Here is a 23,123-nt window from a genome sequence, read left to right on the forward strand (position 1 = left end):
TACCACCACTAACCTTCCTACCACCACTAACCTTCCTACCACCACTAACCCTTCTACCACCACTAACCCTCCTACCCCCACTAACCCTTCTACCACCACTAACCTTTCTACCACCACTAACCACCACAACTAACCCTGCTACCACCACCGCTAACCCTCGTACCACCACTATCCAGCATCAGCAGGCACTAACCACCACCACTAACGAGCATTAGCAGCCACTAACCACCACCACTGACGACCATCATCAGGCACTAACAACCAGCACTATTCTTGCCTCAGACGCGCCAAAGAGAAGCGACTGAAGAAGGATGCTGGACGGACCCGCTGGGGCCAGTACTTCCGGTCCATGAAGAACGGCAGCCGGGAGAAGCGACGAGACGACGACAAGAGTGACCCGGACCTCGACATGGACTCACGTAAGGCACTCTCTTTCACGCAATCTGCCTCATGACTCTTCCTCACCCACTACCTCATACTGTCTCCCGCATGTACTCCATCTTATAAATCTCCTTCACGCACGCCATCTCACGCACTCTACCTCATAACTCTTGCTTACGCAATCTGCCTAACTCTTGCTTACGCAATCTGCCTCACGTTCGACCTCATACACTCTCCCTCACGCACTCCATCTCATAACTCTCCTTCACGTACTCTACCTTCGTACACTCGCCTTCATGCACTCTCCCTCACGCACTACCTCATACACTGTCCTTCATACACTCTCCCTCACGCACTCTACCTCACGCACTCTGCCTCACGCACTCTGCCTCACGCTCTCCGTCTCACGGACTACTTTACGCACTCTCCCTCACACATTCTTCCTCATACACTCTCCCTCACTCTCCATGGATTCCTAAATGTCACTTTCTCTCTCACAGACACACACACTTTCCCACAACGGTCAGGACATGGGTTCGATTCCCAGGTAGGGCCGAATTGACTCAACAAATCTCCCTGAAATTTGTTGAGTCAGTACATAACACTCATAAGTTAGCAATACTGTCGTGGTTGGTATCCCGGGCAGGTGGTACGGATGGGTCCCTCTGTTGTTCCTGTTTACCTAACAGTAATTAGGTTCCTGGGTGTTCTGCTGCCGTGTCTGCTCAGGGACACTAGCCTTGTTGTACATCTGTGAACTGTCTCTCGTATCATCATGTTCTCTGCCATGTGTGAGGACCAGGCTGGAAATTGCATGACAGGTGTCATGTGTGTGGTAGTATATATTGTATGACAGTCTTGGCATGTGTTGTTTGGTGTATGGCAGGCGTCACATGTGTCGTATATAGTGTATGACAGGCGTCACATGTGTCGTATATAGTGTATGACAGGCGTCACATGTGTCGTATATAGTGTATGACAGGAGTCACATGTGTCGTATATAGTGTATGACAGGTGTCACATGTGTCGTATATAGTGTATGACAGGCGTCACATGTGTCGTATATAGTGTATGACAGGCGTCACATGTGTCGTATATAGTGTATGACAGGCGTTACATGTGTCGTATATAGTGTATGACAGGCGTCACATGTGTCGTATATAGTGTATGACAGGCGTCACATGTGTCGTATATAGTGTATGACAGGTGTCACATGTGTCGTATATAGTGTATGACAGGCGTCACGTGTCGTATATAGTGTATGACAGGCGTCACATGTGTCGTATATAGTGTATGACAGGCGTCACATGTGTCGTACATGTGTCGTATATAGTGTATGACAGGCGTCACATGTGTCGTATATAGTGTGTGACAGGCGTCACATGTGTCGTATATAGTGTATGACAGGCGTCACATGTGTCGTATATAGTGTATGACAGGCGTCACATGTGTCGTATATAGTGTGTGACAGGCGTCACATGTGTCGTATATAGTGTATGACAGGTGTCACATGTGTCGTATATAGTGTATGACAGGCGTCACATGTGTCGTATATAGTGTATGACAGGCGTCACATGTGTCGTATATAGTGTATGACAGGCGTCACATGTGTCGTATATAGTGTATGACAGGCGTCACATGTGTCGTATATAGTGTATGACAGGTGTCACATGTGTCGTATATAGTGTATGACAGGCGTCACATGTGTCGTATATAGTGTATGACAGGCGTCACATGTGTCGTATATAGTGTATGACAGGCGTCACATGTGTCGTATATAGTGTATGACAGGCGTCACATGTGTCGTATATAGTGTATGACAGGCGTCACATGTGTCGTATATAGTGTATGACAGGTGTCACATGTGTCGTATATAGTGTATGACAGGCGTCACATGTGTCGTATATAGTGTATGACAGGCGTCACATGTGTCGTATATAGTGTATGACAGGTGTCACATGTGTCGTATATAGTGTATGACAGGCGTCACATGTGTCGTATACACTCTCCTGAATGACTGACGAGAATGACTGTATGCTGGGAGGGTCGTGTGTCACCCAGCAAGTCTCTGTCTGCCATGCTGACTGTCTTGCTAGAGGCTTCTACCTTCTGTCTCCCTCAGTCTGTCCTCGCTCTCTAGTCTGTTTCCACTTTGCCTAATATACTCAACTTTCCACTTTCTGAGATTGAACTCGTACAGCCATAATCTTGAGTATCTCTGTGATCTGTCAGTTCTTGTTTTCTTCAACTTTTATTTTCAATAGTTTAACATGTGAAGGCAATAGAGATATATAGGTGAGGACCGACACTTGTGGGTCCCTGCTTGTCACCTCTGCCCATCCTCACACCTCCAGTCTGACCATCAGTCTGCCTACTTCCCCTTAGTTAATCCACGATTGTGTGTGTGTGTGTGTGTGTGTGTGTGTGTGTGTGTGTGTGTGTGTGTGTGTGTGTGTGTGTGTGTGTGTGTGTGTGCGCGTGTGCGCGCGCGCGTGTGTGTGTGTGTGTGTGTGTGTGTGTGTGTGTGTGTGTGTGTGTGTGTGTGTGTGTGTGTGTGTGTGTGTGCGTCTGTGTGTGTGTGTGTGCGTCTGTGTGTGTGTGTGTGTGTGTGTGTGTGTGTGTGTGTGTGTGTACACTTACATATAAGTGGTTGCAGGGGTCGAGTCACAGCTCCTGGCCCCACCTCTTCTTAAAGCTGTGTATGGATCCTGCCTCCATTACTTCACTCTAAGGCTAAAGAAATATTTCCTAGCATCCCTATGACTCATCTGAGTTTTCATCTTCCAGTTGTGTCTGCTTGTTGCTGTGTTCCATCTCTGAAACATTCTGGCCCTCTCAGTATTTTATACGTTGTTGTCATATCCCTCTGTCTTCTGGTGTCGCCATGATGAGTTCCCTTAACCTCTCCTCGTAGGACATACTGTAACTCTTAGCTCCAAGACTAGTCTTGTTGCAAGCTTTTGTACTTTCTCTAATTTCTTCACGTGTTTGACAGGTGTGGGTTCCAAACTGGTGCTACATACTCCAGTATGAGTCTGATGTACACGGTGTACAGTGTCGTGAATGACTCTTTACTTAGATTCTCAGGTTTGCGAGGCGCTCATATACTGTAGCAGATATTTGGTTGATGTGTGCCTCAGAGGATGTGTTGGGTGTGATGCTCACTCCAAGATCCTATGTGTGTGTGTGTGTGGTGGAGCCAGGCTTGTGGTGCTGACGTTCTTAATTATAAAATCTATTAAATTGTAAGGTATAGCAGCACCTCCAGCACCAGCACTCCTCACCCATCACCAGGTAACACTCACACATCACGTAACATTCACCCATCACGTGACACCATCACGTGACACGCACCTATCACCACGTAACATTCACCCACCATCACGTGACACCCATCACCACGTGACACGCACCCATCACGCAACATTCACCCATCCCCGCGTAACACTCACCCATCACCACGTAACACATCCACAATAACATCTATCATCTATTTTGATAATCTTCTCAGTCTATCCAAATTCTGCAGCTTTTTCACATTGCAATTTCGATTTTGAATTTTGCTTCACATTATTGTGTTTGTGTGTTTGTGTGTTTGTGTGTTTGTGTGTTCGTGTGTGTGTGTGTGTGTGTGTGTGTGTGTGTGTGTGTGTGTGTGTGTGTGTGTGTGTGTGTGTGTGTGTGTGTGTGTGTGTGTGTGTGTGTGTGTGTGTGTGTGTGTGTGTGTGTGTGTGCATGTGTGTGTGTGTGTGTGTGTGTGTGTACGTGTGTGTATGTGTGTGTGTATGTGTATTAATATTTATATGACACCATTGCGTGATCTACCTCACCAATCTTGAGAATTTGCATACGTGTACCTCAGTTGCCTCAGCTGAGAGCAGTGACTCTCAGGGTGACTAGCACAGAGGTGTTTACACCTGTTATTTATAAGAGAGGCAGCCTAGGTGGTGAGTTGTGATCATTGTTGTACCTTCTGACATGTATTTACTCTATGCTGCCAGAACTAGACGCCTGTAAGTACACTCTCTGTTTGTTATTCTCTAGCTATAACTGTGCGTGTGTGTGTGTGTGTGTGTGTGTGTGTGTGTGTGTGTGTGTGTGTGTGTGTGTGTGTGTCTGCTCTTAGTTAAGATTGGGAAACAGCGTTTGGATTACCACGTCTCTAGTCAAGAGATCTGTGACTCTGTGTTTGTTAAACGTGAGCTTGTTGGGTTGTGTGGGGACTGCACCTGAGGTAGGCTTGTAGGAGTAGCTTTCGGGGATACCCGTGGGAGTACTTTTGAGAGGTAACTGTGGGAGTACCTCTGGGGGGATTAACTGTGGTAGTACCTCTGGGGGATTAACTGTGGAAGTATCTCTGGGGATTAAGTGAATGAGTACCTTTGGAGGGTACCTATAGGAGTACCTATGTGTTCACATTCTTGGTGAAAGCAGTGGCATCAAGCCGGTGACCTGCACCTGACTTATTATTTGACTATACAGAATATTAATAGATAATAGGTTGGTAGAGAAGACCCACCCAGGGATGTACTACCGCCCTGCCAGACGACTGTGTAACACAAACCAGTAATTGTTTTCCATTGGTAGGATTGCTGGTGTCTATTCTTTCTGTCTCATAGACTCGCAAGATTACAAGTTCATCTTGCTACTTCTAATTACATTTAGTTGTTACTACGTATCCATGTATATGTATGTGTATACACACTTATCCGAGTCTTCTATTTTCTTAATAATTCTTGTTCTTATTGCTTTTCATCTCCATAGAGAAGAATTCTTCCTCCGTAAGTCATGCGTGTCGTATGAGGCGACTAAAATGCCGGGAGCAAGGGGCTAGTAACCCCTTCTCCTGTATACATTATTAAATTGAAAAGAAGAACATTCTGAAGTTAGGATGTTTGAATGTGTGTAAATGTAGAACAGATAATAAAGATGATCTTGAATATTATTAATGGAAAGAAGTTGGATGTTCTGGCTCTAAGAGAAACAAAGTTAAAAGTTAGAGATAAAAAAAGGAGTAGCGGTAATATTGAATGATCGGTTAAGGAAGGAAAAGAGGGAATATAAATGTGTAAATTCAAGGATTATGTGGATTAAAATAAGAGTGGGAGGCGATAGGTGGGTTATACTAAGTGTTTATGCATCTGGAAAAGAGAGGAGTGGAGAAGAGAGAGGGAGAGATTTTGTGACATGTTAGTGAAGTGTTTAGGGAGCTTCGAACCAAGTTTGAGAGTTATTATTATGAGCACCTGATTGCTCAAGTTGTAGATGGCGTGATAGGTAAGTTTGGGGCGCCAGGAATAACTGTTAATGAAGGACCTTTGAACTTTGTATAGAAAGATATTTAGTAAAATGATATACATGTTTTATGAAGAGGATAAGTATGTGAGATATGATATTGGGCGAAATGACACCAGTGTCTTAAAGAAGGTATTGGTGGATAAAATGTTGATGGGTAGACTTCAGGATGTGAATGTTTTGAGACGGGCAATATATATATCAGATTATTAGTTGTAGCTGCAGTGAGAGTAAAAGGAGAATAACATTAACAAGAGAGAAGTGAAAGTTTATAAACTAAAGGAGGAAGCAGTTTGGGTAAGATATAAGTAGCTATCGGTAGAAAGATGAGCTATTGAAAGTATTGGTAATTAGGAAGTTGAAGATGCAAAGGGTAGATTGAAGAATGCAGTGTTAGAGTGTTAAGCAAAACTTAGTGGATATAGAAGGGTGAGTGCGGGAAGGAAAAGGAGCGATTGGTGGAATGATAAGGTAAAGAGAGGGGTACGAAAAGTTTTTACAAAGCAAAAGTGATATAAAGGGGGAGGAGCATTTGGAGAGGAATGATAAGATTAAGAGTGGTGAAGAGGTGTAAAAGGAGAGCATAAGAGAGAGTGGGTGAGACTTTCTCAACAAATTTTGCTGAAAGTAAAATGTTTTGGAGTGAGAATAAGTTGAGATAGACTAGTGAACAAATAGAGTTAACAGTTAAAAACCGAAGAGATGATTTATTAGATGGGGAGGAGGAGGAGGAGGAGGTTTTAGGAAGATGGTGGCAATATTTTGAGGGACTATTAAATGTTGATGAAAAGAAGAAGGCAGTGATTTTATGCATTGGTCAGGGAGGTATAACATCATTGAGGAGTGAGGAAGAACCAGATGTGAGTGTGGTGGAGGTGGGTGAAGCTGTGGGTAAAAAGAAAGGGGGTAAAACAGCTGGGAATTGATGGGACCAAGACAGAAATGTTAAAAGCAGATGGGGAGACAGTTTTGGAATAGCGCTTTTGTTTAATAAATGTATGAAAGAGGGAAGGTTACTTAGGAATTAGCAGAGAGCGTGCATAATTCCTTTGCATAAAGGCAAAGACAGGCCAAATAAGAATTATAGGGTAATAAGCCTGTTGAGTGTACCTGACAGGATGGTAGAGTTATTGAAATAAAAGTAAGACAGAAAGCGGGATCACAGATGAACAAGGAGGCTTTAGGAAGGGTAGGGGATGTGTAGACTAAGAGTTTACAGTGAAACATGTACGGGAACAATGTTTAGATGAGTGTAAGGAAGTTTTCATTGTATTTGTGGATTTGGTAAAAGCAATTCAGAGTTTTTATGTAGCTAGTAAGGCTCAGATTAGACTGAGTAGGAGAGAGAGAGAGAGAGAGAGAGAGAGACAGACAGACAGACAGACAGACAGACAGACAGACAGACATATTATTTCCCAGTAAAAGTAGGCCTTAGACAGGAATGTGTTACGTCACCATGGTTGTTTAATATATTTATAGAAGGGGTTTTAAGAGAAGTGAATACTCAGGTGTTGGCAAGAGGTGTGGGGCTACGAAATATAGAATCTATTGAAGTGGGAGTTGCGACAGTTGCTTTTTTGCGGATGACACTGTTTCTGGAAGATTATGAAGAGAGTTGGAAAGGTTGGTGGACAAATTTGGAAGAGTATGTAAAAGAAAGAAATTAAAAGTGAACATAGGAAAGAACAAGGTGATGAAGGTAAAAAAAATAGGTAATGGAAGATTGGATATCAGACAGGGGAGAGAGTATGGAGGAAGTGAACGTATTCAGATATCTGGGAGTGGACGTGTCAGCAGATGAGTCTGTGAAAGATGAGGTGAACCATAGAACTGACGAGCGAATAAGGTTGAATGGTGCATTGAAGCATCCGTGGATACAAAGAACGTTCTTATTCATGGAGGCAAAAACGGGAATGTATGAGAGTATAGTGAATCTAACGCTCTTATATGGGTGTGAAGGATGGGTTGTGAACGCTACAGCAAGGAGGACACTGGAAGAAGTGGAAATCATGTCTGAGGGCAATGTGTGGTGTGAATATTAGGCAGAGAATTTGTAGTGTGGAGATTAGAAAGAAGTGTGGAACTACTAAAAACATTATCTAGAGGGCCGAAGAAGGGTTATTAAGGTGGTTGGGACATTTAGAGAGGTGGAACTAAGTAGGCTGACTTGGAGGACGAATAATTTGTATTAGAAGGAAGGCGGGGTAAGGGTCCTTTTAGGAAGAGTTTGAGGGAAAGACAAAACGAGGTTTAATATGCCAAGGGCTTGGACACCTAGCAAGCGTGTGTGGAGGCAAGTGCTTTTTATGACTTGACGTGACTTTGGAGTGTGACCGAGGAAGATTTTACGAAGGAATTCGGAGAAACTGCTTAGCCGAGTTGAGTCCTGGAGATGGAAAGTACAGTGTCTCCACTGTGAAGGAGGGGTGGTGATGGTAGGTAGTACAGTGTCTGCACTGTGAAGGAGGGGTGGTGATGGTAGGTAGTACAGTGCCTGCACTGTGAAGGAGGGGTGGTGATGGTAGGTAGTACAGTGCCTGCACTCTGAAGGAGGGGTGGTGATGGTAGGTAGTACAGTGTCTGCACTGTGAAGGAGGGGTGGTGATGGTAGGTAGTACAGTGCCTGCACTCTGAAGGAGGGGTGGCGATGGTAGGTAGTACAGTGCCTGCACTCTGAAGGAGGGGTGGTGATGGTAGGTAGTACAGTGCCTGCACTGTGAAGGAGGGGTGGTGATGGTAGGTAGTACAGTGCCTGCACTCTGAAGGAGGGGTGGCGATGGTAGGTAGTACAGTGCCTGCACTCTGAAGGAGGGGTGGTGATGGTAGGTAGTACAGTGCCTGCACTCTGAAGGAGGGGTGGTGATGGTAGGTAGTACAGTGCCTGCACTCTGAAGGAGGGGTGGTGATGGTAGGTAGTATAGTGCCTGCACTCTGAAGGAGGGGTGGTGATGGTAGGTAATACAGTGCCTGCACTCTGAAGGAGGGGTGGTGATGGTAGGTAGTACAGTGCCTGCACTCTGAAGGAGGGGTGGCGATGGTAGGTAGTACAGTGCCTGCACTCTGAAGGAGTGGTGGTGATGGTAGGTAGTACAGTGCCTGCACTCTGAAGGAGGGGTGGTGATTGTAGGTAGTACAGTGCCTGCATTCTGAAAGAGGGGTGGTGTGGTAGGTAGTACAGTGCCTGTACTCTAAAGGAGGGGTGGTGATGGTAGGTAGTACACTGCCTGCACTGAAGGAGGGGTGGTGATGGTAGGTAGTACAGTGCCTGCACTCTAAAGGAGGGGTGGTGATGATAGGTAATACAGTGCCTGCACTCTGAAGGAGGGGTGGTGATGGTAGGTAGTACAGTGCCTGCACTCTGAAGGAGGGGTGATGATGGTATGTAGTACAGTGCCTGCACTCTGAAGGAGGGGTGGTGATGGTAGGTAGTACAGTGCCTGCACTCTGAAGGAGGGGTGGCGATGCTAGGTAGTACAGTGCCTGCACTCTGAAGGAGGGGTGGTGATGGTAGGTAGTACAGTGCCTGCACTCTGAAGGAGGGGTGGTGATGGTAGGTAGTACAGTGCCTGCACTCTGAAGGAGGGGTGGTGATGGTAGGTAGTACAGTGCCTGCACTCTGAAGGAGGGGTGGTGATGGTAGGTAGTACAGTGCCTGCACTCTGAAGGAGGGGTGGTGATGGTAGGTAGTACAGTGCCTGCACTCTGAAGGAGGGGTGGTGGTGGTAAGTAGTACAGTGCCTGCACTCTGAAGGAGGGGTGGTGATGGTAGGTAGTACAGTGCCTGCACTCTGAAGGAAGGGTGGTGATGGTAGGTAGTACAGTGCCTGCACTCTGAAGGAGGGGTGGTGATGGTAGGTAGTAGAGTGCCTGCACTCTGAAGGAGGGGTGGTGGTGGTAGGTAGTACAGTGCCTGCACTCTGAAGGAGGGGTGGTGGTGGTAGGTAGTACAGTGCCTGCACTGTGAAGGAGGGGTGGTGATGGTAGGTAGTACAGTGCCTGCACTCTGAAGGAGGGGTGGTGTGGTAGGTAGTACAGTGCCTGCACTGTGAAGGAGGGGTGGTGATGGTAGGTAGTACAGTGCCTTCACTCTGAAGGAGGGGTGGTGATGGTAGGTAGTACAGTGCCTACACTGTGGAGGGGAGGTGATGGTAGGTAGTACAGTGCCTGCACTCTGAACGAGGGGTGGTGGTGGTAGGTAGTACAGTGCCTGCACTCTGAAGGAGGGGTGGTGATGGTAGGTAGTACAGTGCCTGCACTCTGAAGGAGGGGTGGTGGTGGTACGTAGTACAGTGCCTTCACTCTGAAGGAGGGGTGGTGATGGTAGGTAGTACAGTGCCTGCACTCTGAAGGAGGGGTGGTGATGGTAGGTAGTACAGTGCCTGCACTCTGAAGGAGGGGTGGTGGTGGTACGTAGTACAGTGCCTGCACTCTGAAGGAGGGGTGGTGATGGTAGGTAGTACAGTGCCTGCACTCTGAAGGAGGGGTGGTGGTGGTCCGTAGTACAGTGTCTGCACTCTGAAGGAGGGGTGGTGATGGTAGGTAGTACAGTGCCTGCACTCTGAAGGAGGGGTGGTGATGGTAGGTAGTACAGTGCCTGCACTGTGAAGGAGGGGTGGTGATGGTAGGTAGTACAGTGCCTGCACTCTGAAGGAGGGGTGGTGATGATAGGTAGTACAGTGCCTGCACTGTGGAGGAGGGGTGGTGATGATAGGTAGTACAGTGCCTGCACTGTGGAGGAGGGGTGGTGATGGTAGGTAGTACAGTGCCTGCACTGTGAAGGAGGGGTGGTGATGATAGGTAGTACAGTGCCTGCACTGTGGAGGAGGGGTGGTGATGGTAGGTAGTACAGTGCCTGCACTGTGAAGGAGGGGTGGTGATGGTAGGTAGTACAGTGCCTGCACTCTGAAGGAGGGGTGGTGATGGTAGGTAGTACAGTGCCTGCACTCTGAAGGAGGGGTGGTGATGGTAGGTAATACAGTGCCTGCACTCTGAAGGAGGGGTGGTGATGGTAGGTAGTACAGTGCCTTCACTCTGAAGGAGGGGTGGTGATGGTAGGTAGTACAGTGCCTGCACTCTGAAGGAGGGGTGGTGGTGGTAGGTAGTACAGTGCCTGCACTCTGAAGGAGGGGTGGTGATGGTAGGTAGTACAGTGCCTGCACTGTGAAGGAGGGGTGGTGATGGTAGGTAGTACAGTGCCTTCACTCTGAAGGAGGGGTGGTGATGGTAGGTAGTACAGTGCCTGCACTCTGAAGGAGGGGTGGTGATGGTAGGTAATACAGTGCCTGCACTCTGAAGGAGGGGTGGTGATGGTAGGTAGTACAGTGCCTTCACTCTGAAGGAGGGGTGGTGATGGTAGGTAGTACAGTGCCTGCACTCTGAAGGAGGGGTGGTGATGGTAGGTAGTACAGTGCCTGCACTCTGAAGGAGGGGTGGTGATGGTAGGTAGTACAGTGCCTGCACTCTGAAGGAGGGGTGGTGATGGTAGGTAGTACAGTGCCTACACTGTGAAGGAGGGGTGGTGATGGTAGGTAGTACAGTGCCTGCACTCTGAAGGAGGGGTGGTGATGGTAGGTAGTACAGTGCCTGCACTCTGAAGGAGGGGTGGTGATGGTAGGTAGTACAGTGCCTACACTGTGAAGGAGGGGTGGTGATGGTAGGTAGTACAGTGCCTGCACTCTGAAGGAGGGGTGGTGGTGGTACGTAGTACAGTGCCTGCACTCTGAAGGAGGGGTGGTGATGGTAGGTAGTACAGTACCTGCACTCTGAAGGAGGGGTGGTGGTGGTAGGTAGTACAGTGCCTGCACTCTGAAGGAGGGGTGGTGATGGTAGGTAGTACAGTGCCTTCACTCTGAAGGAGGGGTGGTGATGGTAGGTAGTACAGTGCCTGCACTCTGAAGGAGGGGTGGTGATGGAAGGTAGTACAGTGCCTGCACTCTGAAGGAGGGGTGGTGGTGGTACGTAGTACAGTGCCTGCACTCTGAAGGAGGGGTGGTGATGGTAGGTAGTACAGTGCCTGCACTCTGAAGGAGGGGTGGTGGTGGTAGGTAGTACAGTGCCTGCACTCTGAAGGAGGGGTGGTGATGGTAGGTAGTACAGTGCCTGCACTCTGAAGGAGGGGTGGTGGTGGTCCGTAGTACAGTGTCTGCACTCTGAAGGAGGGGTGGTGATGGTAGGTAGTACAGTGCCTGCACTCTGAAGGAGGGGTGGTGATGGTAGGTAGTACAGTGCCTGCACTCCACTCTGAAGGAGGAGTGGTGGTGGTACGTAGTACAGTGCCTGCACTCTGAAGGAGGGGTGGTGATGGTAGGTAGTACAGTGCCTGCACTCTGAAGGAGGGGTGGTGGTGATAGGTAGTACAGTGCCTGCACTCTGAAGGAGGGGTGGTGGTGGTACGTAGTACAGTGCCTGCACTCTGAAGGAGGGGTGGTGGTGGTAGGTAGTACAGTGCCTGCACTCTGAAGGAGGGATAGTGGTGGTGGGAAGTACAGTGCCTGCACTGTGAAGGAGGGATAGTGGTGGTGGGAAGTACAGTGCCTGCACTCTGAAGGAGGGATAGTGGTGGTGGGAAGTACAGTGCCTGCACTGTGAAGGAGGGATAGTGGTGGTGGGAAGTACAGTGTCTGCACTGTGAAGGAGGGATAGTGGTGGTGGGAAGTACAGTGTCTGCACTCTGAAGGAGGGATAGTGGTGGTGGGAAGTACAGTGCCTGCACTGTGAAGGAGGGATAGTGGTGGTGGGAAGTACAGTGTCTGCACTCTGAAGGAGGGATAGTGGTGGTGGGAAGTACAGTGTCTGCACTCTGAAGGAGGGATAGTGGTGGTGGGAAGTACAGTGCCTGCACTGTGAAGGAGGGATAGTGGTGGTGGGAAGTACAGTGCCTGCACTCTGAAGGAGGGATAGTGGTGGTGGGAAGTACAGTGTCTGCACTCTGAAGGAGGGATAGTGGTGGTGGGAAGTACAGTGCCTGCACTGTGAAGGAGGGATAGTGGTGGTGGGAAGTACAGTGCCTGCACTGTGAAGGAGGGATAGTGGTGGTGGGAAGTACAGTGCCTGCACTCTGAAGGAGGGGTGGTGGTGGTAGGTAGTACAGTACCTGCACTCTGAAGGAGGGGTGGTGGTGGTAGGTAGTACAGTGCCTGCACTCTGAAGGAGGGGTGGTGGTGGTAGGTAGTACAGTGCCTGCACTCTGAAGGAGGGGTGGTGGTGGTAGGTAGTACAGTGCCTGCACTCTGAAGGAGGGGTGGTGGTGGTAGGTAGTACAGTGCCTGCACTCTGAAGGAGGGGTGGTGATGGTAGGTAGTACAGTACCTGCACTCTGAAGGAGGGGTGGTGGTGGTAGGTAGTACAGTGCCTGCACTCTGAAGGAGGGGTGGTGGTGGTGGTTAGTACAGTACCTGCACTCTGAAGGAGGGGTGGTGGTGGTAGGTAGTACAGTGCCTGCACTCTGAAGGAGGGATGGTGGTGGTTGGAAGTACAGTGCCTGCACTCTGAAGGAGGGATGGTGGTGGTGGGAAGTACAGTGCCTGCACTCTGAAGGAGGGATGGTGGTGGTGGAAAGTACAGTGCCTGCACTCTGAAGGAAGGATGGTGGTGGTGGGAAGTACAGTGCCTGCACTCTGAAGGAGGGGTGGTGGTGGTGGTGGAATGTACAGTGCCTGCACTCTGAAGGAGGTGTGGTGGTGCTGGTGGGAAGTACAGAGCCTGCAATCTGAAGGAGGTCTGGTGGTGATGGAAAGTACAGTGCCTGCACTCTGAAGGAGGGGCGGTGGTGGTGGAAAGTACAGTGCCTGCACTCTGAAGGAGGGGTGGTGGTGGTGGAAAGTAGTGCCTGCACGCTGAAGGAGGGATGGTGGTGGTGGAAAGTACAGTGCCTGCACTCTGAAGGAGGGGTGGTGGTGGTGGTGGAAATTACAGTGCCTGCACTCTGATGGAGGCGTGGTGGTGGTGGTGGAAAGTACAGTGCCTGCACTCTGAAGGAGGGGTGGTGGTGGTGGTGGAAAGTACAGTGCCTGTACTCTGAAGGAGGGGTGGTGGTGGTGGTGGAAAATAGTACCTGCACTCTGAAGGAGGGATGGTGGTGGTGGAAAGTAGTGCCTGCACTCTGAAGGAGGGATGGTGGTGGTGGAAAGTAGTGCCTGCACTCTGAAGGAGGGGTGGTGGTGGTGGTAAGTAGTACCTGCACGCTGAAGGAGGAATGGTGGTGGTGGAAAGTGCAGTGCCTGCACTCTGAAGGATGGGTGGTGGTGTTGGTGGAAAGTACAGTGCCTGCACTCTGAACGAGGGGTGGTGGTGGTGGTGGAAAGTACAGTGCCTGCACTCTGAAAGAGGGGCGGTGGTAGTGGAAAGTACAGTGCCTGCACTCTGAAGGAGGGGTGGTGATGGTGGGAAGTACAGTGCCTGCACTCTGAAGGAGGGATCATGGTGGTGGTGGAAAGTACAGTGCTTGCACCCTGAAGGAGGCATGGTGGTGGTGGTGGAATGTACAGTGCCTGCACTCTGAAGGAGGGGTGGTGCTGATGGTGGGAAGTACAGTGCCTGCTATCTGAAGGAGGGGTGGTGGTGGAAAGTACAGTGCCTGCACTCTGAAGGAGGGGTGGTGCTGATGGTGGAAAGTACAGTGCCTGTACTCTGAAGGAGGGATGTGGTGGTGGTGGAAAGTACAGTGCCTGCACTCTGAAGGAGGGATTGTGGTGGAGGTGGAAAGTACAGTGCCTGCACTCTGAAGGAGGGGTGGGGGTGGTGGTGGAAAGTACAGTGCCTGCACTCTGAAGGAGTGGTGGTGGTGGTGGTGGAAAGTACAGTGCCTGTACTCTGAAGGAGGGATGTGGTGGTGGTGGAAAGTACAGTGCCTGCACTCTGAAGGAGGGGTGGTTTGTGGTGGAAAGTACAGTGCCTGCACTGTGAAGGAGGGGTGGTAGTGGTGGTGGAAAGTACAGTACCTGCACTCGGAAGGAAGGGCGGTGGTGGTGGCAAGAAATACAGTGCCTGCACTCTGAAGGAGGGGTGGTGGTGTTGGTGGAAAGTACAGTGACTGCACTATGAGGGAGGGATGGTGGTGGCAGGATATACAGTGCCTGCACTCTGAAGGAGGGGCTGTGGTGGTGGCGGCAGGAAATACAGTGCCTGCACTCTGAAGGAGGGGTGGTGGTGTTGGTGGAAAGTACAGTGACTGCACTATGAGGGAGGGATGGTGGTGGCAAGATATACAGTGCCTGCACTCTGAAGGAGGGGTGGTGGTGGTGGTGGTGGAAAGTACAGTGCCTGCACTCTGAAGGAGGGGTGGTGGTGGTGGTGGAAAGTACAGTGCCTGCACTGTGTGGGAGGGATGGTGGTGGCAGGATATACAGTGCCTGCACTCTGAAGTATCGGCGCGCCTCTGGTAAGACAGTGATGGAGTGACTAATGGTGAAAAAAAAAAAACTTTTCCACTTTACTCAACGTGGGTGCGACACGTCCGGTGCGTTAAAAATACTTTTAATAATTGTAATAATAACAATTGTAAGTCTCCTGTTAAGTAATTGAAATCTGTATTTCCATTTTCCAATTAATATTCCAAGAATTATATATATATATATATATATATATATATATATATATATATATATATATATATATATATATATATATATATATATATATATATATATATATATATCTGAACCACCGAGCTTTATCTCTGAGAATGTCCTTAAGCAGTCTTGTCTCATAGAATTCCATATACAAGTTGCTGAGGTTGATTAAAAACATTCCCTCTAACAATGTTGGTTGGGTTCTCAAGGTCCCATGCACCCAGTGTCCTTTCTCATATATTGGTCAAGCAGGTAAACCTTTGGAAACCAGAATAGCCCAGCATAAATACTCTGTACAGGGCAGGAGTCGAACGCTATCTTCAACCACGACAGTTCCGGTAATCACCCACTGGGGTGGTCTGATGCCTAGATTATTGTACCCAACAGTTCAGTCATGGGAAGAAACATAATTGAATCTTCTCTCTTGAAACATGAGAGGAACACTTTGTATAACTCAAATTATGGGTTATACAAGCTGATCAGCTATTTAATAGTCAGTCGTACACAATCTCAAATAGCAATGCTACACAAAATCACAGGATTGCCCGGTGGTTTCATGATGGAATGGTGGTGCTTGACCAGTGTCTATGCACCAAACTCAAGCTATGTATGTCGAGAATGATGGCATCTCATATAACTTATTTTCTGTTAGTGTACCATAAGCAGAGGTATGATAAAGCTCACGGTTCAGGGAGAGTGACCTAGTAGCGACCAGTGAAGAGGCGGGGTCAGGAGCTTGGACTCGACCCTGTGCAACCTCAACTAGGTGAGCACAAGATTAAGTGATAGCATAGATAGTGGAGTTAAAGGATATTTGGAAAAGAAAATTAGGATCATAGAAATATCGGAAAGGCATAGAAGATTCTCAAATAAGGCATAATAGTCTATACTGAGAAGACTGGTAGACAATATTTAGTAATATATTTAGGAGGATTTAAACAAACAAAGAGTACATTCATTTCTTTTCTTTTATCAATTAAGGGATTACAGAGAATAATAAGAATCTGTATGTATATTATCCACTGTGAAACGTATTTTCTCAAGTTACTTGACCTGTTCTAGGGCACTAGAAGAAGCTTGGGGCTGGCTATTGCATTTTCTAATTTCCTATTCCCTGACTGCTCAAAACGCAGAGGCCGTCTTCTGCCCCTTGTGGGGCGGGGGTGGGGACGGGGAGGGTCGTCGCCTTGCAACACTGCATTGCTCCTGATGACGCACTCAGAAGTGTGAAAGTACTTGAGCTAAAGATTTCCACCCCCTCCCCCATTAACATCGCCTGTCTGCGATTGCTTGCATATATATATATATATATATATATATATATATATATATATATATATATATATATATATATATATATATATATATATATATATATATAAAGGGCAAACATTAGTGGATTAAATACTTGAAAGTCTTAAATATTTCTACAGTAACTGGTGAGAGTAAGATTAATGGAGGAGCAAGAGAAACGTCTTCCTCTGAGGGCTGTACACAACTCGCCAAGATTGAAGGGGTGGGGCTTAAGCCAGACTACGGTACTATTGGTCGCTGTTTGGGAAGGGGAGGGGCCTGGCCACGCCCCGCTTGTATAATAAATAAACAGAAGGTTGTGGTGTATGGCGGCGCCTGATTGGTCGATTGCATTAGTGGGAGGTGGTCCCACGATAGGAGCTGGGTTGTGATTGGTCATTGTGCGCTTGAGTGAGAGGAGAGGGAGAGAGAGAGAGGGAGAGACGGAGAGACAGAGAAAGGAAAAGGGAGAGAGGGGTCGCTCATGTAATCAATAACAAACGCTGATGGTTCCGCTACTCCAGTCCCCCCCCTCTCTCTCTCACACACACACACACACACACACACACACACACACACACACACACACACACACACACACACACACACACACACACACACACACACACACACACACACACACACACACGCACATGGATACACCCACGCAAACGCACACCCAAACTCACACCCACGCAAACGCACACGCACACATACACACACACGTACAGACACATATACACACATATGCAGACACATACACCCACATATACACACGCATACACACACACACACACACACACACACACACACACACACACACACACACTTACATACAAACATACACATACACAAACACACACACACACACACACACACAAACACACAAACACACACACACACACACACACACACACACACACACACACACACACACACACACACAAACACACAAACACACACACACACAAACACACACACACACACACACACACACACACACACACACACACACACACACACACAAACACACAAACACACACACACACACAAACACACACACACACACACACACACACACACACACACACACACACACACACACACACACACACACACACACAAGGAGACAGGCAGGCAGCATTAAACTACAGATCAGTGTCACTAACACGCAAATTAACGGAGAATATAATAAGGAGAAGAGTGGTGGATCACCAAGAAAGGAGCGGGTTCATACATAACCAGCACAAACCTACTGGAATTCTACGGCAAAGTGACGGAAGTAAGACAGGAGATAAAGAGATGGGTATGTTCCATTTCTTGGACCGTAAAAACACTTTTGAGACTACTGCACAAAAGCTAGAGAAGCAGGCAACAGTAACAGGAAAAGCACTGCAGTGGATCAGAGAATACTTGACAGGAAGGAAACGAGTGATGGCTGTGACGAGGTGTCGGAGTGGGCGCATGTGTCGAGTGGGGTTCCACAAGGGTCAGTTCTAGGACCAGTGCTGTTTCTTGTACATGTGAATGACATGACAGAAGGGATAGAGTCAGAGGTGCCCTTGTTTGCAGACGATGTGAAACTAATTATGAGAATACAAGTGAACAAGGATCAGGTAAGCCTACAAGGGGATCTGGAGAGACTGCAAGCCTGGTAGGACAAATATCTTCTGGAGTTTAACCCCAGCAAATGCAAAGTTATGTAGCTTGGGGAAGGAAAAGAAGAGGGCATACTAAGTACAGGCTCGAGGGGCAAAGGCTGCAAACCTCACTCAGTGAGAATAACCTCGGGATGAATATTGCACCGAACACATCTCCTGAGGCGTACGTCAACTAAACTGCTGCAGAATAAGGACGGGCGCCTGGCAAAGCTAAGAACAGCGTTTCGACATCTCAGTAAGAAATCGTTCACGACACTGTACACTTAGTACGTAAGGTCCATATTGGAATATGTAGCTCCAGTATGGAATCCACACCTGGTCAAGCACGTCTTGCTGCAAACGTTTACAGCAAGACTAGTCCCGGAGCCAAGGGGTATGTCCTACGAGGAGAGATAGGGGGGACATGATAACGACATACAAAATACTGAGAGGATTTGACAAGGTGGACAAAGACAGGATGTTCCAGAGATGGGACACAGTAACAAGGGGACACAGTTGGAAGTTGAATTCACAGATGAATCACAGGGATGTTAGGAAGTATTTCTTCAGCCACAGAGTAGTCAGTAAGTGGAATAGTTTGGTAAGCGATGTAGTGGAGGCAGGATCCATACATAGCTTTAAGCAGAGGTATGATAAAGCTCACGGTTCAGGGAGAGTGACCTAGTAGCGATCAGTGAAGAGGCGGGGCCAGAAGCTTGGACTCGACCCCCGCAACCTCAACTAGGTGAGTACAACTAGGTGAGTACACACACACACACACACACACACACACACACACACACACACACACCAAACAGTCCGAGGGGAAACAAGGCACTAAGCAAACTAGTTTGGTAGGTAAGTCAACTGCTGCCATTACTCCAGGCACCGTCACACTGGTGTGGTGGCACCGTCTCACTGGTGTGGTGGCACCGTCACACTGGTGTGGTGGCACCGTCACACTGGTCTGATGGGAGCGTCACATTGATCTGGTGAGAGGGTCACACTGGTGTGGTGGCACCGTCTCACTGGTGTGGTGGCACCGTCACACTGGTGTGGTGGCACCGTCACACTGGTCTGATGGGAGCGTCACATTGATCTGGTGAGAGGGTCACACTGATGTGGTGGCACCGTCACACTGGTCTGATGGGAGCGTCACATTGATCTGGTGGGAGGGTTACACTAGACTGGTGGGAGCGTCACACTGGCGTAGTGGGAGCGTCACACTGGTGTGGTGACACCGTCACACTGGTGTGGTGGCACCGTCACATTGGTCTGATGGGAGCGTTACATTGACCTGGTGGGAGGGTCACACACGTGTAGTGGGAGCGTCACACTGGTCTGGTGGGAGAGTCAAACTGGTGTATTGGGAGCGTCACACTGGTGTAGTGACAGCGTCACACTGGACTGCTCGGAGCGTCACACTGGACTGGTGGGAGCGTCACACTGATCTGGTGGGAGCGTCACACTGGACTGATGGGAGAGTCACACTGGACTGGTGGGAGTGTCACACTGGTCTGGTGGGAGCGTAACACTGGCGTGGTGGGAGCGTCACACTGGACTGGTGGGAGTGTCACTGATCTGGTGGGAGCGTAACACTGGTGTGGTGAGAGCGTCACACTGGACTGGTGGGAGAGTCACACTGGACTGGTAGGAGCGTCACACTGGTGTGGTGGGAGCGTCACACTAGACTGGTGGGAGCGTCACACTGGTGTGGTGGGAGCGTCACACTAGACTGGTGGGAGCGTCACACTGGTGTGGTGGGAGCGTCACACTAGACTGGTGGGAGCGTCACACTAGACTGGTGGGAGCGTCACACTAGACTGGTGGAAGCGTCACACTGGACTGGTGAGAGCGTCACACTGGTGTGGGAGCGTCACACTGGTGTGGTGAGAGCGTCACACTGGACTGGTGGGAGCGTCACACTGGACTGGTGGGAGCGTCACATTGTACTGGTGGGACCGTCACACTAGACTGGTGGGAGCGTCGCACTGAACTGGTGGGAGCGTCACACTGGTGCGGTGGGAGCGTCACGCTAGACTGGTGGTAGTGTCACACTGGACTGGTGAAAACGTCACACTGGACTGGTGGGAGCGTCACACTGGTGTGGTGGGAGCGTCACACTGTACTGGTGGGACCGTCACACTAGACTGGTGGGAGCGTCACACTGAACTGGTGGGAGCGTCACACTGGTGTGGTGGGAGCGTCACACTAGACTGGTGGTAGTGTCACACTGGACTGGTGAGAACGTCACACTGGACTGGTGGGAGCGTCACACTGGTGGAAGCGTCACACTGGACTGGTGGGAGCGTCACACTGGACTGGTGAGAGCGTCACACTGGACTGGTGGGACCGTCACACTAGACTTGTGAGAGCGTCATACTGGACTCGTGGGAGCGTCATAGTGGACTGGTGGGAGCGTCACACTGGACTGGTGGGAGCGTCACACTGGACTGGTAGTAGCGTCACATTGGACTGGTAGGAGCGTCACACTGGACTGGTTAGAGCGTCACACAACGTATTAACTAATTGACTTCAAGAACAAATCATCGTATGAGTTAGCAGGAGGAGGGGATAGTAGCGAGGGGAGAGTAGCGAGGGGAGGAAGAGGGGAGAGTAGCGAGGGGAGGAAAAGGGGACAGTAGCGAGGGGAGGAGGAAGGGAGAGTAGCGAGGGGAGGAAGAGGGGAGAGTAGCGAGGGGAGGAAGAGGGGAGAGTAGTGAGGGGAGGAAGAGGGGAGAGTAGCGAGGGGAGGAGGAGGGGAGAGTAGCGAGGGGAGGAGGAGGGGAGAGTAGCGAGGGGAGGAAGAGGGGAGAGTAGCGAGGGGAGGAAGAGGGGAGAGTAGTGAGGGGAGGAAGAGGGGAGAGTAGCGAGGGGAGGAAGAGGGGAGAGTAGCGAGGGGAGGAAGAGGGGAGAGTAGCGAGGGGAGGAAGAAGGGAGAGTAGCGAGGGGAGGAAGAAGGGAGAGTAGCGAGGGGAGGAAGAGGGGAGAGTAGCGAGGGGAGGAAGAGGGGAGAGTAGCGAGGGGTGGAAGAGAGGAGAGTAGCGAGGGGAGGAAGAGGGGAGAGTAGGGAGGGGTTGAAGAGGGGAGAGTAGCGAGGGGAGGAAGAGGGGAGAGTAGCGAGGGGAGGAGGAAGGGAGAGTAGCGAGGGGAGAGTTGCGAGGGGAGGAAGAGGGGAGAGTAGCGAGGGGAGGAAGAGGGGAGAGTAGCGAGGGGAGGAAGAGGGGAGAGTAGCGAGGGGAGGAAGAGGGGAGAGTAGCGAGGGGAGGAGGAGGGGAGAGTTGCGAGAGGAGCAAGAGGGGAGAGTAGCGAGGGGAGCATGCGGGGGGAGTAGCGAGGGGAGGAGGAGGGGAGAGTAGCGAGGGGAGGAGGAGAGGAGAGTAGCGAGGGGAGGAAGAGGAGAGAGTAGCGAGAGGAGGAGGAGGGGAGAGTAGCGAGGGGAGGAGGAGGGGAGAGTAGCGAGGGGAGGAGGAGGGGAGAGTAGCGAGAGGAGGAGGAAGGGAGAGTAGCGAGAGGAGGAGGAGGGGAGAGTAGGACAGGTGAGGGAGGGGACACGTGTGGAGGGATAAGGTGAGTGAGGGGACAGGTGAGGGAGGGGACAGGTGTGGGAGGGGAAAGGTGAGTGAGGGGACAGGTGAGGGAGGGGACACGTGATGGAGGGATAAGGTGAGTGAGGGGACAGGTGAGGGAGGGGACAGGTGAGGGAGGGGACAGGTGAGGTAGAGGACATATGAGGGTGCGGACAGGTGAGGGAGGGGACAGGTGAGGGTGCGGACAGGTGAGGGTGCGGACAGGTGAGGGTGGGGACAGTTGATGGAGGGGACAGGTGAGAGAGGGGACATTTGAGGGCGCGGAAAGGTGAGGGAGGGGACAGGTGAGAGAGGGGACAGGAGAGGGAGGGGACAGGTGAGGGTGCGGAAAGGTGAGGGAGGGGACAGGTGAGAGAGGGGACAGGAGAGGGAGGGGACAGGTGAGGGTGCGGACAGGTGAGGGAGGGGACAGGTGAGGGAGGGGACAGGTGAGGGTGCGAACTGGTGAGGGTGGGGACAGGTGAGCGAGGGGACAGGTGAGGGAGGGGACAGCTGAGGGTGGGGACAGCTGAGGGTGGGGACAGCTGAGGGTGGGGACAGCTGAGGGTGGGGACAGGTGAGGAAGGGGACAGGTGAGGGTGCCGACAGGTGAGGGTGCCTACTGGTGAGAGAGAGGACAGGTGAGGGAGGGGACAGGTGAGGGTGCCTACAGGTGAGAGAGAGGACAGGTGAGGGAGGGGACAGGTGAGGGTGCGGACAGGTGAGGGTGCGGACAGGTGAGGGAGGGGACAGGTGAGGGAGGGGACAGGTGAGGGAGGGGGCAGGTGAGGGTGTGGACAGGTGAAAGAGGGGACAGGTGAGAGTGGGGACAGGTGAGGGAGGAATAAGGTGAGTGAGGGGACAGGTGAGGGAGGGGATACGTGGGGAGGGAGAAGGTGAGTGAGGGGACAGGTGAGGGAGGGGACAGGTGAGGGAGGGGAAAGGTGAGTGAGGGGACCGGTGGGGGAGGGGACTCGTGATGGAGGGATAAGGTGTGTGAGGGGACAGGTGAGGGAGGGGAACGTGAGGAAGGGGAAAGGTAAGGGAGGGGACATTTGAGGGTGTGGACAGGTGAGGTAGGGGACAGGTGAGGGAGGGGACAGGTGAGGGTGCGGACAGGTGAGGGACGGAACAGATGAGGGAGGGGACATTTGAGGGTGCGGACAGGTGAGGGTGGGGACAGGTGAGGGAGGGGACAAGTGAGGGAGGGGACAGGTGAGGGTGCGGACAGGTGAGGGAGGGGGCAGGTGAGGGAGGGGACAGGTGAGGGTGCGGACAGGTGAGTGTGACAGGTGAGGGTGGGGAAAGGTGAGGGTGGGGACAGGTAAGGGAGGGGACAGGTGACGGAGGGGACAGGTGAGGGAGCGGACAGGTGA

At 50.5% G+C, this 23,123-nt stretch overlaps 1 protein-coding gene across 5 annotated transcripts in view; it reads left to right on the forward strand.

Annotated features, from left to right (window-relative positions):
- The window catches only part of Lim3 (Lim3 homeobox protein), a 192,608-nt gene that overhangs the window by 78,134 nt on the left and 91,351 nt on the right, over window positions 1-23,123 (forward strand). For all 5 annotated transcript variants that reach the window (XM_070080031.1, XM_070080027.1, XM_070080033.1 and 2 more), the window contains exon 5: window positions 283-419. In XM_070080031.1, coding sequence (XP_069936132.1) covers window positions 283-419 — 137 coding nt within the window. The remainder of the gene's footprint in view (window positions 1-282; window positions 420-23,123) is intronic.

The sequence above is a fragment of the Cherax quadricarinatus genome, chromosome 6, assembly GCF_038502225.1.
Source record: "Cherax quadricarinatus isolate ZL_2023a chromosome 6, ASM3850222v1, whole genome shotgun sequence".
Lineage (NCBI taxonomy): Eukaryota > Metazoa > Arthropoda > Malacostraca > Decapoda > Parastacidae > Cherax > Cherax quadricarinatus.